Source organism: Dipteris shenzhenensis, chromosome 28 (assembly GCF_047967505.1).
Source record: "Dipteris shenzhenensis isolate YYH24624 ecotype China chromosome 28, Dip_SZ_1.0, whole genome shotgun sequence".
Taxonomy (NCBI): domain Eukaryota; kingdom Viridiplantae; phylum Streptophyta; class Polypodiopsida; order Gleicheniales; family Dipteridaceae; genus Dipteris; species Dipteris shenzhenensis.
The window spans coordinates 41,629,219-41,645,324 of record NC_141623.1 but is presented as its reverse complement, the minus strand read 5'-3'; the positions used below and the strand labels follow the sequence as shown (position 1 = coordinate 41,645,324).

The following is a 16,106-nucleotide window of genomic DNA, read 5'->3' as shown; positions in this document are numbered from 1 at the left end:
TATTTACAAGAATTCTACAAGGTTTGTTGTTCACAGTTTGAATTGGTTCACTACCGTGATCTCTCTCAAAACGCCATCCCTAAAAAGGGGGTAGGTTGTGCCATTGGACATATCCTCTGAAAAAAACAAAACAATCCCAAAGGAATAGAGAGTCATCTTCCCCTCCATTGGGCGAGCATTTGACACTGTGTTGGAGTCTCCGCGAGTTTTGGCCGCATCAGTGGTAGCAGATGACGAAGTCCCCAGGATCAGACTAGTGATTGAGAGCCCAGAGTTTCTCCCAAAGTTGATCCTCCTAGAGACCCTAGAAGGGGGTACACTTCGCCAATGAGTGGAGGCTTTCCACCATATTTTTAGTATCAAAAATATTTAAGTAGTGCAAGTATGCAGCCTCCATCATCTCCCAGCAATGGCCGCATCGAAGACATTCAAATCAAGGTTCACACTGTGAAGAGATTGATGGCGTCACCCATAGACAAGGTTATCTGTGAGAATGTCTACTTGGAAGTCCTCAATAATATGATGCAGGAGATAATCCTTGTGGAAGGGATGTTGAGGGGCTAAAGAAGGGGGCGCCCAAGCAAAGCGTAGTAGTGGCCAACAAGATACTACAAAGGGAAATTTGCACTAGGGTTTGGAAATATGAAAAGGAGATATGTGAGCATGCATAATGCGAGCCTAGTGACCATTGCTGGGAGATGATGAAGGCTGCATACTTGCACTACTTAAATATTTTTTATACTAAAAATATGGTGGAAAGCCTAGAAGTACCTACTATTGTGTTGTTTTTTTCAGAGGATATGTCCAATGGCACAACCTACCCCCTTTTTAGGGATGGCGTTTTGAGAGAGATCACGGTAGTGAACCCATTCAAGCCGTGAACAATAAACCTTGTAAATATTTTGGCTAGGAAGTTGTATTTGGAAAGACATAACTAACCCCTTCAAGATGTAATGCAACTTTCCAAAATTTTGGCACCTTTTCCAAAGCTCGTCCTTAGCCTTTGTGTGGTATGCAGATCTATTTGTTGCTATCCCCAACTTCATATGATTTAAACTTTGTGCATGCGTGAAGTCTTTTATCTCTTTCAAACTTTATGTGCATGAGAGAGAGAGAGAGAGAGAGTAAAAATCGAACTTCATTAGCTTTTAGCATCAAGTTCTTAAAGACTATATATATGTGTAGTCTCTAAAAAACGAACTTCATTAGCTTTTAGCATCAAGTTCTTAAAGACTATATTTATATATATAGTCTCTCTCTCTCTCTCTCTCTCAAATCAACAAACACAAAGTCAAAAAGCTTTTTACAATATTTTCCAAGCTTTTCTTGACTTGTTTTATACTAAATGATATATATATATATATATATTATTTTTATTTTTTTTGCATGAAACACATTGAAAATTGAACTGAAAGCATACAAACTTGACAACGCCGCTCCTCTTCGTAGAGGAGTTACAAAGGCAATCAAGTCAGCTTTTTAGGAGCATGTACATCGGATGGATCCTAGAAAGAATTGGATCCTAAGAGGCACCCCTGTCCGAGAAAATTGGCTGTTCCAATAGTGGGGGCTTCAAGGGCTGCTCAACCCCTCCCACCATGACTTGAGGATTGCTGCATCGTTATTAGCTTTCGTATACCTGCTCCTTTCAGGTGAGGTAGTGCATGTGCCCTTGCCTCTACATCCCTAGGGAGCTGTCTCTAGGAGCCAAAAGATCTCGTTGGGCCACTGTTTCACTGTGCCCATCCAATGTGTGTTCTCTGCCCTAACATTCATCCATCCACATCTCTGACCTCTAGGTGCCAAAGAATCGGCTGTCTCAAATTTGTCCTTGCAAGAAGGGCTAGCCCGGATGAGTTCTCTTGAAACTCTGCGCCACTCCCTGATCTTGCTCCTCACGAATGGGGATCCTCTCTCTGTGAGCGGTGCCTTCGAGAAGATCCACCTGTAAGACCGTTGCCAATGACCACATGTTCGGGGGGCGATCCTAAGAAGTCCCCTCTAGAAGAGGAGCTTCCAAGGCTCTATGCCTAGTGTGAGACCACGAACCACTAGCTTGTATAGGAGGGCCCGGCTCTCCATCTCCGGGTCTATCATGCCCAACCCTCCACTCGACTGTGGAAGGATCTTCGTCTGCCAGGCCACTCTAGCCCTGGTGTTCCACGTGCTGTCCAAACTTGTCTAGAGAAAGTTACGCACCAATCTTTTGAGCTGTCCCATGCAGCCCCTATGGAAGCACTAGTAGGATGCGATATACCAAGACGTAGTGGGTCCACTGCTCTTTGCAACTCTTGGCGCGAAGAATCAGGCACTGGGGCTGACTCCTTGCACGATCATGAACTCCATGCACTCCAATTCACCACTTTCCAGCTCATGATGAAGATGTTGAAGAGAACATCAACACTATTGACTGTGGGAGGGAGAAAGGAGAGGGGGTTCATGGACTAACATGTAGATCTAGGAATGGATCTAAGGTTAATGCTCGATCTAGCTCGAGGCTAGGATAAACCTAAGGTTGTTTCATATCGAGAAAGGAGAGGGGGTTCATGGACTAACATGTAGATCTAGGAATGGATCTAAGGTTAATGCTCGATCTAGCTCGAGGAGGCTAGGATAAACCTAAGGTTGTTTCATATCGAGGGGGTGAGAAAGGGGTGCAATTTTTGGATGGGAAGGTTAGAGAGTCAAGGCAAGATAGTAGAGAAAGAAAGAAAGAAAGAAAGAAAGAAAGTTTCTTAAAGTCTTCGGAAGACCGATGGGTCTATGAGACTGTGAAAATCCTGATACAACGAGCTGTGGTAGTGGAGCTACTAAACGAGCATCCATACCAATGCAAAATGCAAAAATGCAGAATGGCAGTACTAAGTCCTAACTACAACATAGTCATGTCGATGGTCGACTATATATCAATCTCAGCATCATCATCAATATCATCATCATCCCCAGCAACAACAAGATATCAGTATGGATGAGGCAGTGGAGGCATGAAGTCGGCAATAGAGTGCTGTCGGCCACTCAGAGGTGCGGTCTTGGCAGATAGAAATAAAACCAAGAAGACATTCGCTTCATGGAGAGGGTGCTGGATACGATCCCACATTGCTTATGGAGCTGTCCGGTGGCACTCAGCATTTGGATAGAAGCTTTCAAGATTGTGGCCAAGACGCAGGGGATGAGGAGGGATTTCACATTGGGGATGGTGGCATGGCTCACAAAGGGACGCAATGCTTTCTCTATTGATCATGTCTCGCCTACTTACAGGATCCATGGTGAGCAGATGTTCTAGATTAGGTTCCTCGATGCCATGCCGCCATCCCACATCCGCCCACAACTTTCACCTGATGATAGTGTATGGGAACGGTGTCTAGCATCACTGCATGGAACATCTGGGTTGCCAGTTGCAGTCAAGTGATGGGAGGGCAAGAGGTTCCACAAGCGACTACATTAGTAGCCATATGGCAGGACATTATTTCCACACCATGCACCGGTTGGGAGCATGGCATTCCCGGCTCACAAGAGACTGTCGAGCAGCAAGAACAATTCTGCAAGGCTTGGCCTACATGCCTATTCTACACATTCTCCGCAGTGTATAGGCCACCTTTCTGGTTGTTAGCCCATGTTCCAAATAGTCCCTAGGCAATGTGCGGGGATTGCTAGCAGGCTGGATTTGGACAGCCAGGTCATCAGCCCTGGTTTGGCAGCTGATTTGTAATGGGTTTTTTTCAAGCTTTAATAGAAAGTTCTTTTATTTGCCACACAAAAAAAAAAAGGGAAAAAAAAAGAGATGAGCTTTCTTGGGCTTTCTCCATAAAGTTGGCACTACACTTGCTTTTTTGGGCCATCTTTTAAAGGCGCACTTGTCTTAGTGCTTTTTCCCTTGAAAAGTGTGGAATTTAGCACTCTCCAAGGCCCCATCACCAATAACACAATATATCCAACATTTACCCATTAGAGGTTAACTATTCTACTTCTTGGACTAATACTATCAAAAATAAACCATTTTGTCTCTTACCGATAAAACTTATTCATGCAAAGTAATCTCAATTTATAGCAAAAGATTAGTTCTGCTTACAAAAATAAATAGGAATCTCAAGCAGCTACTACATGGTACAACAAAGATGGAGATAGTTTTTAAAACGCAAAGGAGTCACACTTTCTTTAAGTAGTTTAAAGAAAATCACATCCATATCTGACCAAGTCTAACAAGTATACCAAATTGAGCATAGTCTGTGTATAAAATATTAACGCTAACTACGTCACATTGAAGACTGGAGACCCCATGATTTTGTGTTGTCTATCTCCTTCTATTGGCTATGCCCTGAGAGTATAATAGGTATACAAAGTCAAAAACATTATGCAGTAGATTGATCAATTTTCAGAGCAGAAATTTCATCAAAAGAATGTCAATAAATTAACCACAAAGTGCTTTGTAAGTACACACAAGAGTAGCATACATTAATCATAAAATGCTTTGTAAGTACACGTAAGGGTAGCATACTTGCGAACGGAGAACTTCCTTATATGTGCCGATCTCTCGTAAGGCAATTGTGAATTTAGTCATCACTGGCCCTACAAATAAAGAAGGCTACATCAGTCCGACGCACCATTGAAAATATGCACACTTCCTACGAAGTAACAATACTGCCACTTAAATGAAATGCTAGAAACATTTAGAGGTTTACATTCATCTAAGGACATTTTGGAGCACGTACTATCACAAAAATGACAACTACATGTGCTTACGTTAAATTTCCTGAAATCACGATCTAATAGCCTCCAGCTTAACAAACTCAACAATTTAAAGCAACATTAAAATTCTGACTCCTAAAACACAGAATCATTGATGCTTTCACCACAGAGGATCCAAGCAGCAAAAATTGAAATTTATTGTCCATAAGCTAAGACTTCATGAACAGAATGGAGTTCGATTGTAAGCATATTCTTCGAGTTAACCCATACGGTTCGAAAATGATACACTCAGAAATGCGGTTCATCACTAATACAAGGAACCACTTCTACAAAAACTTCACTCGCTTATATACTTTCTCATCTATGTTGAAGAATTCAGCATGTAAATCTCACAAATGAATCACATGCAAATGGCTCTAAGACATGTTCCTACTTGTAATTTCCGTTGTGCCCCTATGTTGCCTGTAAAGGCTCAGGAATGATGAAATCTGTATCCATATGCACCAAACATACCTTGTGATCTGGAAACCTAAGACTGCATGGAGAAACAGATGTCGAAGCCTAGATGAATCCAAAAAACATGAACAGAATCAAGTAGAAACCAATGCATATAAGGCTATTACAAGTATTAAAGACTACTATACACACTCCAACTACAGGTTGGTGGTACGTGGAGTGTTGGCAGCAGAAACTTCCCTATTCAAAGCATCATGCAGCCCTGCAAGGCTAGAACTAACAACATCCACCAGGCCTATTTAATCAAATCGCATGTCCAAGTTTGGCAGACTTTAAAAGGACCCATACTTTGTGGAAAATGGTATTTATTGTTGAGGTCAAATATTATGATGTAAGCAATCATAGCTCTTTATGGAGACTGAATCTGTTAGCACTTAGCCCTGGAATGTCCTTGTGGGCTGGTCTTAGGACTCAGTCAAGCCTTAGGTTGACTTTACTGGTCAAACATATGGTTGACTTCAGGGCCATATAGGCCACCCCTTTGTACTTTCTCATTATCCATTTGCAAGTACTTCGTGTTCCTTCAGACTCTATTGCTCCCCGCACCCAACAGTGGTATCAAAACAGGTTCTACTTGCTTCTACCTGCCTCCCCTTGTGCGCAATCATTGCTAGGAAAACAGTCCAACGTCTGTTTTTTGACTTTTTAAGGACCGGTTTCGACATTTTGGAATTTTTTGTGCTGCCCGCATTTTGCACCACTTAGGCCGGAAACAATTGTGTACAACCTGTCCGTATGACCGTACGAATCTGCACAGCACTGCCAAGAATCTGTACGACCTGTCCACAGATGGTTTCGAGCATTTTTTGGCTGTTTTTTGGGGGTTTTGGCTGATATTTTGTTTTTTTCTGTCATTCAGGCCTTCCTCCAGCTGCTCCAACCAGCTCTAGCACCATTTTTCTGGGATTTTCTCCCTCTCGAATCAGATGATTGCTGGCATATTCTCAGATTTGCAGGTTATTTTGTCACATTTGCACTCATTGCAGTGACATGTGGCTGCTTTGATCTGAAACTTCAGTGACATTGGCAAGAAATTGCAACAAATTTGGTCACATGCAAGGCACTTATATTTTTAATTCTTTGGGGATCTTCATTTGCAATGGCGAGCCATGAATCTTTTGGGATACTAGCTTTAGGGGATTGCATCTGGATCAGAGACTACTAGACATGTGTCTTCACTACAGGCACCTACTGCCACCACAGCCACTCTGCCACTTCTGTTTCATCTACAACTACTCCCTCAGTGCCTACCACTGACCCTCCAACACACGAACAGATTTGTTGAGATCAGCAAGATGAACAGGCACATGCAGTGATTGCCATGAATCACAAGAGAGTTGGTATACCTCACATTCGGTCTTACAAAACAGCCAAGGCTGCATGGGACACTTTGGCCAGTCTTTATCAGATACGCAATGAGGCCAAAGTTGCTCATTTGCGCAAGAAGCTTGACAATGTTAAGATGAATGAAGGGGGCAGCATGGATGCCTATTTGACACGGGTCAAGGACTTCAGAGAGCAGCTCATCAGTGTTTATTAGAATATACAAGAGTCAGGTTGTGTCCACCACACTCGATGGACTCCATGACTCATATCAGGGATTTGCTACAACACTTAGACTAGTGGCCATGGGTAACCCCAACCACTATTCTTTTGATCAGCTTGTTTCCCTCCTCCTGCAGGAGGAGCAGAGTCGTCAAAACAGGGCTGCTTCTACTCATGCAGATCAAGCCTTTGCTACTGATCATAGGGGCAAAGGAAAGAGGTGGGGGGGGATTACAGCAAGTCCAAACTTACATCTGGTACCTCATCCCCTTCTTCTCCTGCTGATCGGAAGAAGAAGAAATGCTACAATTATTGCAGGAAACCAGGTCATGACATCTCTGAGTGCCGGAAGGTATTGCTTCCGAGAAGAAGAAGCAGGGACACCCAGGACAGCAAGGTCTTGCCGTCACAAATACTCCAATTGCTAATGTCACAAATACAGAGGCAACCAATCTTGCTCATGATGAGTGGGCATTTATTGTGGAGTGCCATTATAACCCTACTCTCCATGATTCAGCTTTTGCAGCCTCAGATTCTGCCTCAGACTGGTACTTTGATAGTGGTGCTTCCAAGCACATCACTTCTTGCAAAAAACTCTTTCACACATTGAATGGTGTTCCAAAGGGGGGCATTGTCACTTCTGCAAATAATGCAACATATCCCGTGAAAGGGATTGGTCAACCATTAAACTTATGGAAGTTTTATATGTTCCACGTATCAAAAAGAATCTGATTCTATCTCCATACATGGATTCAGAGTTCTTTTTTATGGTTATCACTGTGCCGTATATGATAATCGGTACGATAACTATATTGTACTTACTGGAACACTTGATAGAGGGCTATATCATCTTGACATATATGCACAACAGGCTGCTATAGAAGCTAATGCCGTGGCTGAATCTGTAATTTCTGATACACATCTATGGCATGAGAGATTGGGACATCCCAACTTCAACAGTTTCGTGAACTCACATGACATGGTCATAGAACTTCCACCCATGCATGCACTTAAAAAAACATGTATGCGAGGGTTGCTTGTTGAGCAAAATGCATAGGTTTCCATTTCCCGAATCCCAAGGACGGGATCCTTGGTGCATCCAAGAAGTTGCATCTCGTACATAGTGATGTGTGCGGACCGAGGCAAACAGCATCACTTGGGGGGTACTATTACTTTGTTACTTTTATAGATGACTTCACCAGAATATATCCCATGAAAGCTGAAGTCAGATGTCTTCTCTTGGTTCAAGCATTGGATTGCCTTGGCAGAGAATGAGAGTGGGAAGAAACTCGACCTTCCGCACTGACAGAGGGGCTGCGAGAATTTTCTGATTTTTTAGCAGCCCGAGGTATCAGTCATCAGTGCACACTACCATACAATCCGCAACAACAGAATGGTCTTGCAGAGCGTAACATGGACCAAGGGAAAGTCTTTGCCCAATAAATTCTGGTTGGATGCAATTATGTGTGCCAACTATGTGCTCGGTTGAGCACCCACTCGGGCATTAAAGACCATGACTCCCTGTGAAGCATGGACAAGTTGTAAGCATGTCATTTCTCACATGCAGGTGTTTGGGTCTCTTGCATATGTGCATGTACCCTCTCAATTGAGGCATGAGCTTGATGATAAGGCTGTCAAATGCATCTTCATTGGCTACAGCTCACAAAGAAAAGGTTACAAGTTGTTTCAGCCTAGCACAGGCAAGGCGATTGTCAGTAGGGACGCGGTTTTTGCTGAGCATGCCCCTTTACCTTGGCTGGACTGTAAAACACAGCCTTCAGTGGAAGCCTGTGATGTGTTTGATTATTCACAAATACAGATGACACGGTGCAGAGCACCATGCCACATGTTTACAAGGTCAAACGGAAAGCTGATGGCAGCGTTGACAGCTTCAAAGCTTGCCTAATTTATTTTTGTCAAACCCAACCTGATGTTCAATATGCCGTCTTCCAGTTGAGCAGGTACATGCACATGCCTAGTACACATTGGCAAGCAGTGAAGCAGGTCTTCCGTTACTTGAAGGCCACACAAGATTTGGGAATGTTCTATGGTGATGAGTCTCCATTGGTCTTGCATGCTTTCACGGGCAATTACTGGGCAAGTTGTTATGACACAAGAGTGTCCCACACTGGCAACTGTTTCATGCTTGGATCTTCATGCATTTCATGGTTCAGCAAGAAGCAGCCTACAGTTTCTACTTCTAGTTGTGAAGCTGAATACACGGCAGCCTTCACAGCTACAATAGAGCATGTCTGGCTCCGTAAGCTACTCGCAGATCTTGACATCAGCCAGACAGCTTGTACTACCATCTAGACTGACAACCAAAGTGCTTTGGCTATTGCGAGAAACCCAATGTTTCATGCACGCACAAAGCACATTGAGGTTCATTATCATTATGTTCGAGAGTGACTGTCAACAGGAGACATACAGTTGTCCTATGTTCCCACAGAGGACAACTTAGCCGATCTCTTCACGAAGACTCTACCACGGGCCAAGTTTGAGGCTTTTAGACATGCCTTACACTTGGCACCATTTGTTATGTGATGTTGATCTCCCTGTACTACCATAGATTACTATATCCATCTAGGACGAATATGTGCAACCATGATATAGTTTCCAAGTATACCTAAGACGTATCCAAGATACTTCAGCCATACCATGGAGGTGGGTTTATTAGTACTTAGCCCTGGTATGGCCTTGTAGGCTAGTCTTAGGAAACAATCAACCCTTAGGTTGACTTCATTGGTCAACCATATGGTTGACTTCATTGGTCAACCATATGGTTGACTTCGGGGCCATATAGGCCACCCCTTTGTACTTTCCCATTATCCATTAGCAAGTACTTCATGTTCCTTTAGCTTGTTGTTTGCTCCCTTGCATTCCACTTCCACTCTATTGTTCCCCGCAACCAACGGAATCCTCTCCATCATGGAGATTTTAATGATATATTGTTCTTTCATTACCATGACTTCATTGTCTCAATCTAGTCTCCATGAGGTACTAGAGCCCTATGATCCATCGATGTTCAATAGTGATAGCTTGACGAGAGGAGATTAGTTCTGATCTATCTTACTTTGGTTTTTGTGGGAACCCAAGTTGATTGCACAGTCTATGAATGGTAATAGGTCAATAGTCTATCAAAGTTTCAATGTGGGTTGTGACATATGGAAGTAGAAGAAGGGACACGAGCTGGCAACAGAAAGACAATGATACACAAAGTAAACATTTGAGAGGCTAACCCCCATGGAATTGGCCAGAGCAAACCTCAGTCGACAAAGGCTCACAAGCCGCACATTGCAGATTGTCAAAAAGACCGCAGACAGCACAGATTTCGAGAAGGCATGCACAGGCAAACCAAAGGCCTCAAATACATGGCAATCCGCTTAATTAAACCTGCACCACACTCATAAAACTTGGCCGTATGGTAGCAAAACCCTTATCTACAATGGCACAACGGAAACAATCAACAAACCAACAGCCACAAACAAGCCTCTCCCAACTTGCCTTGGCTAGACAAAGGAGCGGCCACTATTTATACCAAAGCATGTTGATTTTCAGTTTATACCCATGTGTCACCTCCATAAGATCCCCTATCTTTTCCTTATCCAAGTGAGGCCCAACGAATTCACTTGAAGCCCATGGAATGCTTTTTAAGAAAACATATTTCTACGTCTCTTTTACACAATTCCAAAATGTCATGCTATTAATTGAAAAGCATTACTTTCAAAGCTATAATTTAAGCTAAAAGTGCCCATTCAAGCACATTTCTCAAGCCCATTCAACAACAGACCTTCACTAACAACTAAAGACGCATTTGCAAGCTATATCCATGCAATGTATTGTACCTACTTGAAGGATCATACTATTAAATATCTTGAAGGTCAAATGTTATCTATTCAAAGAAGTACATTGGCATCAAATGAAGCATGTTTCAACAATCTATTGAACACAATCTTTTGAGAGAAACATCCCTCAAAAGAAGACTTTACTGACAATATCTAAATTGTTTTTTAAAGCAACTTCTAGACCATTCAAGCTATATTTTGGTAGATTTTTGGTGCTGTATTGGCATTGGTGCAAATTATTCACACAGACGGCAGTAAAGATAAAATGCATCATATGGTGATAGCTCTCAACAAATTAGTGATCTTATCGACAAGGGAATATTTTATTCAAAGTAAAAGGTCAGCAAAGGTCGAAAATACAACAAGGGAGGAGCTAGAAAGTCAGGTCACTCGCAATGAAAGATACATGAGAAGTATCCAACGAAAAGTTTACTAATGAAGAAAATTTAACCTGGATCAAGATCAGTGTTCACCAATAAAAGTAAAGGTGCCACCAAATTGGTACTTCTCCCAAGACATAAAGAGGAATCTTTATTGCATTGGCGATGGTCAAGAAAGTTGACTTTGGTTAACTAGAATAAGCTTTCTTTTACTTTTGCTTTGCATTGGTAAAAGAGAATTGGGGGAACGCCCACTAGGGACTAGGATTAGTTCAAGAACTAGGAATGCATGCATTTCGCTAACCTCTAATGGGTTAAAGTGTTGGAACTTGTTCTGCAATGTGTAGGACCTAAGAGAGTGCAAAAAGGACCCAAGAGTTGGGAGGAAAGCACAAAAAGCAAGTCCCACAGGGCCTAAAAGCATGGACAAAGGGACGCCTCTTTAAAAGGAGGGCCCACGAGATAAAAAAGATGCCAACTTCACCAAATTTAAAAAGAAAGCCTATAAAGCTTGGCTTTTATGTAAAAGTAGCTTTTAGAAAGCAAGACCTAGCCTTTTGCTAAACCTAGTCTATAAAAGAGAGGCCCCGTGCCTCCTAGATACATTCAAGAGTTGTACTCATCTTCATGCTCTTCTCAGAGCCAGTTGTACAAAGTATTTTCTATTGCAAAAAGGGGGGGGGAATCCAGCCCTTATGTCTGATCCCTAGTGTTACGCATGGTGCTTCTCTCTTCTCTTTCCTCACGCTCTGTCGCGAAGCTCTATGGGATAAGTGATTGTAAATTCAGCTTTGAGCATTCAGTCTGCATTTGATTATTTATATCGCAAAGATTTTCTATCTATTTTGTTACGGGAAAGAACCACGATTGGTTTCACTGGTATCGAGCATAGGATTTCCACTTTCCTTGGTGGAAATGGTCCAAGGGTAGCACACATCTGTAAATCAAGGTGAGGCGCATCAAATCAAGTGCTAGAGGGTGAGGCGCACCAATTGTGACATGATTCTTACTCGAGAAAGTGGGGCACTCTTGTTTATGAGCTAAAACACAGGAAGTTACTAGATTCCAAGAGCCACCTAAGGTGGAAGAGATCCTCTAACTAGAACAAACAACATACAGCACAGAGAAGAAAAGCACCCCAAGGCAAGATTATCTGCAAGTATCTTGCCAAGTACCAAAACTTTTAGGCAATTGATGCCAAGAGAGGAGATCCTCACTTTACAGCTGTAGCAAGAATCTTTTCAATTGATGACAGCTAATTAGAAGCCAAGGGGATGTCACCAAATTGGTACTCTCTATTGCATTGACGATGGTCAAGCAAGTTGACTTTGGTTAACTAGAATAAGCTTTGTTTTACTTTTGCTTTGCACTGGTAAAAGAGAACTGTGGGAACGCCCAACAGGGACTAGGGGAGAAAAGCACAAAAAGTAGGTCCCACGAGGCCTAAAAGCATGGACAAAGGGGCACCTCTTTAAAAGGAGGGCCCACGAGATAAAAAGACGCCAAAAGCACCAAATTTAAAAAGAAAGCCTAAAATCTTGGCTTTTATGTAAAAGTAGCTTTTAGAAAGCAAGCCCTAGCTTTCTGCTAGACCTAGTCTATACAAGAAAGGCCCAAGGCCTCCCAAATTCATTCAAGAGTATCTGGGCCCTAGTGTTGCACGTGGTGCTTCTCTCTTCTCTTTCTCTGCACTATATCGCGAAGCTCCATGGAATAAGTGATTGTAAATTCAGCTTTGAGCTTTCAGTCTGTCTTTGATTATTTTTATCACTAAAGAACAATTTGACGAGCAGCTCGTTGGAAAGAGGCATGATATGCAAATGATAAGAATGTTGGATGAGACTGTGATGTATGAAAAATCAATTGACACTAAGCTAGTGTTGAAAATATAATTTGAACCGAACGTGCGTACTCGTCTGACCATTTGGCAAACAAGGATGAGTTGGTCGATCCTTTTTTCAAACGAACCACTAATTCACCAAATACTTTCTGCATATGTTGGTTTGATAGCTTGAACTCAGCCTTTGGTCAGTCACAAAAAGTCTACAAAAACGTCGATTAAAGCACCAAGATGATGACAAGGAATGTCAAGGTATATCGATAGCATTAGAGCAGGTGGCCAGCAACATGGTGACCTTTGTGACTTTGTTCAACTTCAAACAATTTAACAAAGCAAGTGATATGTTAAATGCAAGCAACTAGTAGTTCATGTAATAAATTAGCGGACTGATGAGTAAAAGTCTCTTGTAACGTTTCAATACATAAAAGAAAATAATGATTGGCACAACGTATTGGGATGTGTCCTTGAATGATAATGGTTATTGGTTGACCTTTATTTGCTCAGGTTATCTGTGCTATTTGAAACTCTAGTTGACTGGATGTCAAATATGATCATATTTTGAAACTTGACAAAAGTATCAATTTGATGGCATAACGCATTGGCATATATTGAGCACAAGATGTGTGCTAAAGCAGTATTAGAGAATCGCAACCATACCATTAACTGAGAACAATGGCTCTGATACCATGCACAGAATCCACGCACCAGAAATATGTAAAATGCATGGTGTACGCAATGGAAGAATCTCAAGAACAAGAGGGAACTGTGCAATCCACATTGAGACAATATGTGAGCACAAGAAACACATGCCATGGGCTGCAGATGCCCCTGATCACCTTCTACTATTAGAACTAGGGCAAGTGGAAAACCTCCTTACATGCTCAAAGGAGGCCAGGATAATCAGCAAAGAAGTCATCTTTGACCCATGGTGCAATGTAGCAGCCTCAGTGCTTAAATTTGGCTATGTACAAGCGCTTACAATTACAAGTAACATTTTTGAAGCGAGGAAGTAAACTAGGGCTTGACCACCTCCGCTTCATCAACAATCTCAGGCCGCTTCACATCCGGAATTACTATCAGTGCCAGGCCCAAATAAGGATTAATCCAATGGAATATTGGATGCATCGCCCATGTTGTTAGTAACTGTTGTCCAAATTCCCTATACCAATTCATAGACTCGATGGAAGAAATTACTCCCATCGAGTCTATGAATCTACCACATAACACTTCAGAACGTCAAAAGCCAACTAGTTGTAAATTTCTGTTGTCGAACAAGGGTACCAATTTTGTCAAAAAACACCTTTCAAAACTAGCTAGTGCTTTTGGATTCCCCGTGGCATGCCACACTTCAGATCCTTTTTGAACTATGGTTAGCTTTGCTTTGGTTAGGTTAGTTTGGGATTCTGTACAGTTAAGCTTGGGTTAAGTTAGCTTGGGATACCTTTGACTAGCTAAGGTTGACTCTTGTTGGGCTGGGTGCAGTGCACGTAACTCAGCTTGGATTAGGTTGGCTAGGGCTAGGTACATTTAACTTGGGGTTGGGTAGAAAATTCTTATTTGTCCTAGCTATCCTAGTAACGGTGTTGCTGTCCTAGTAACGGTGTTCTTACTATCCTAACTGCCTTAAAGTGACTTAGGGTCCCCCCTCCCCTCCCTGTTAGAAATGACCCCACAGAGGGTACGCACAGCAGAAGACTGATAGTAATGCCCAAGAGCTCACACTGAGTGTGTGTGTGGGGTGTGGAATCACAAACTTCTTATTCTTGCTGGATAGTTGGATGTGAAATGAGGCCTAGGGCCTCTCCTTTTATAGGGCTCAAGGCCCCCTTGAACCAACCGACCAGCCAGCCCTAAATGGGCCGACTGGCTGGTCTTTTTGGGGCGACCAGTCTGCCCCCCCCCCCAAGTCTGTAAAACCGACCTGGTTGGGGCTTTTCTTCAGACCCTATTTAAGGGCCCTGGCCAGGCCCTTTTGGGCTGCTTCTAGGCTGCCCTTTTGTTGCTACTGGAGACGCTCATGCAGGCTTCATACCTGCCCACAGACCCCCGCCATGCAGCCGTACTGCAGCCGTACAGGTCGGCACACCCTGCTGATGTCATCGCACCTCCAAGGATCTGCACAGTCCCGTACAGCCACGCGTCATCACCCGTACTTAGAGACGCTGCTGTCCCGTACTGTTCCTTCAGGGATCCTCCTCTATTGGCTGTGAGGTGCTGCCCGTGGCAGCCCCCTCCCTCTCTCTTCTCTGGGCATCTTCTGCCCTAGGTCTCCCTCCCCCACGCTCTCCTCATATGGGGGCTTACAAATGGGGAGGTGACCATTCCAACACTTGAAAAGCCTTTCAAAACCGCTTTCAAGATGTTTTCCGATCCCGATTAAGCCCACCTCAGCCCCGTCTCACAGCCTCATCATCAACCATTGAGCCTCTCCATCGATATTGTGAGGCAGTCGTCTGTGTCAAATTGAGACCTTCTTGTAGGAAGCCAGCCAAATTAGACCTTCTAATTTCCTTTGGCAACTCAATATGGAACTCAAGTGTCTGCCTTGTTTTGAAGAGTCGTTATCTGGTAGTGATCCACTATCTGAGGCTGCTCAGCATGAGCGAGGGCATTTTATAGAGAGATCACCCACTGGTGGCACAGATGTTCCTACTCCGCCCATATCCCCTACATTTGTAGATATGCAAGCACAATCCTTGAGGCGTCCCCATGCTTCAAGGTACGTTTCTACATTTGCGGCACCAACTTCGTCAATAGATCTCACAGTAGATTGACCCACAGTTAAAACAAGTTGCCACACATGCATTACAGAACAAAGGCAAGCAGCATGTACTCCACCATGAAAATCATTCTGACAGCCAAAACGCCCCGGACCAAGCAGAGGTTTTATGGCAGATGCTCAACGCAATTTTGGATTTCAATCCTTCAGGCCGTTTCAGTTGAGTAGTTTGTTCCCTGGTATGGGGATTACCTCACGCTAAGGACACATTCCCTGCACCTCTGAGCCCCCTCTTGTCAAACTTGATGCCCCCATCCAGTTTATAGCTCTCCACACCCTTGCAAATGGAGCCATCTTTTCTAGGACGAACATTGATTGGTGCTCCCATGAACACTGTTGGTTCGTTTACCACAACAACCCGAGTGTGCCTGGAGTTGCCTCAGGTTGGCATAGCACTCCCCCAATAGAAGTCAAAATATGTCTCCCACGGGTGGAAATATATGCCAATAACTATCAGGTACTCCCTCTCCCCATGGTATACCACCTATGTTGTCCACGGCATTGGGAGAGAGAGG

General features: G+C 43.2%; 1 protein-coding gene across 3 annotated transcripts in view; it reads right to left on the bottom strand.

Annotated features, from left to right (window-relative positions):
* The window catches only part of SFC (ARF GTPase-activating protein), a 95,266-nt gene that overhangs the window by 21,601 nt on the left and 57,559 nt on the right, over positions 1-16,106 (bottom strand). For 2 of the 3 annotated variants that reach the window (XM_087399983.1, XM_087399985.1), the window contains exon 4: positions 4,496-4,566. In XM_087399983.1, coding sequence (XP_087256109.1) covers positions 4,496-4,566 — 71 coding nt within the window. The remainder of the gene's footprint in view (positions 1-4,495; positions 4,567-16,106) is intronic. The other variant, XM_087399984.1, reaches the window with a different exon arrangement.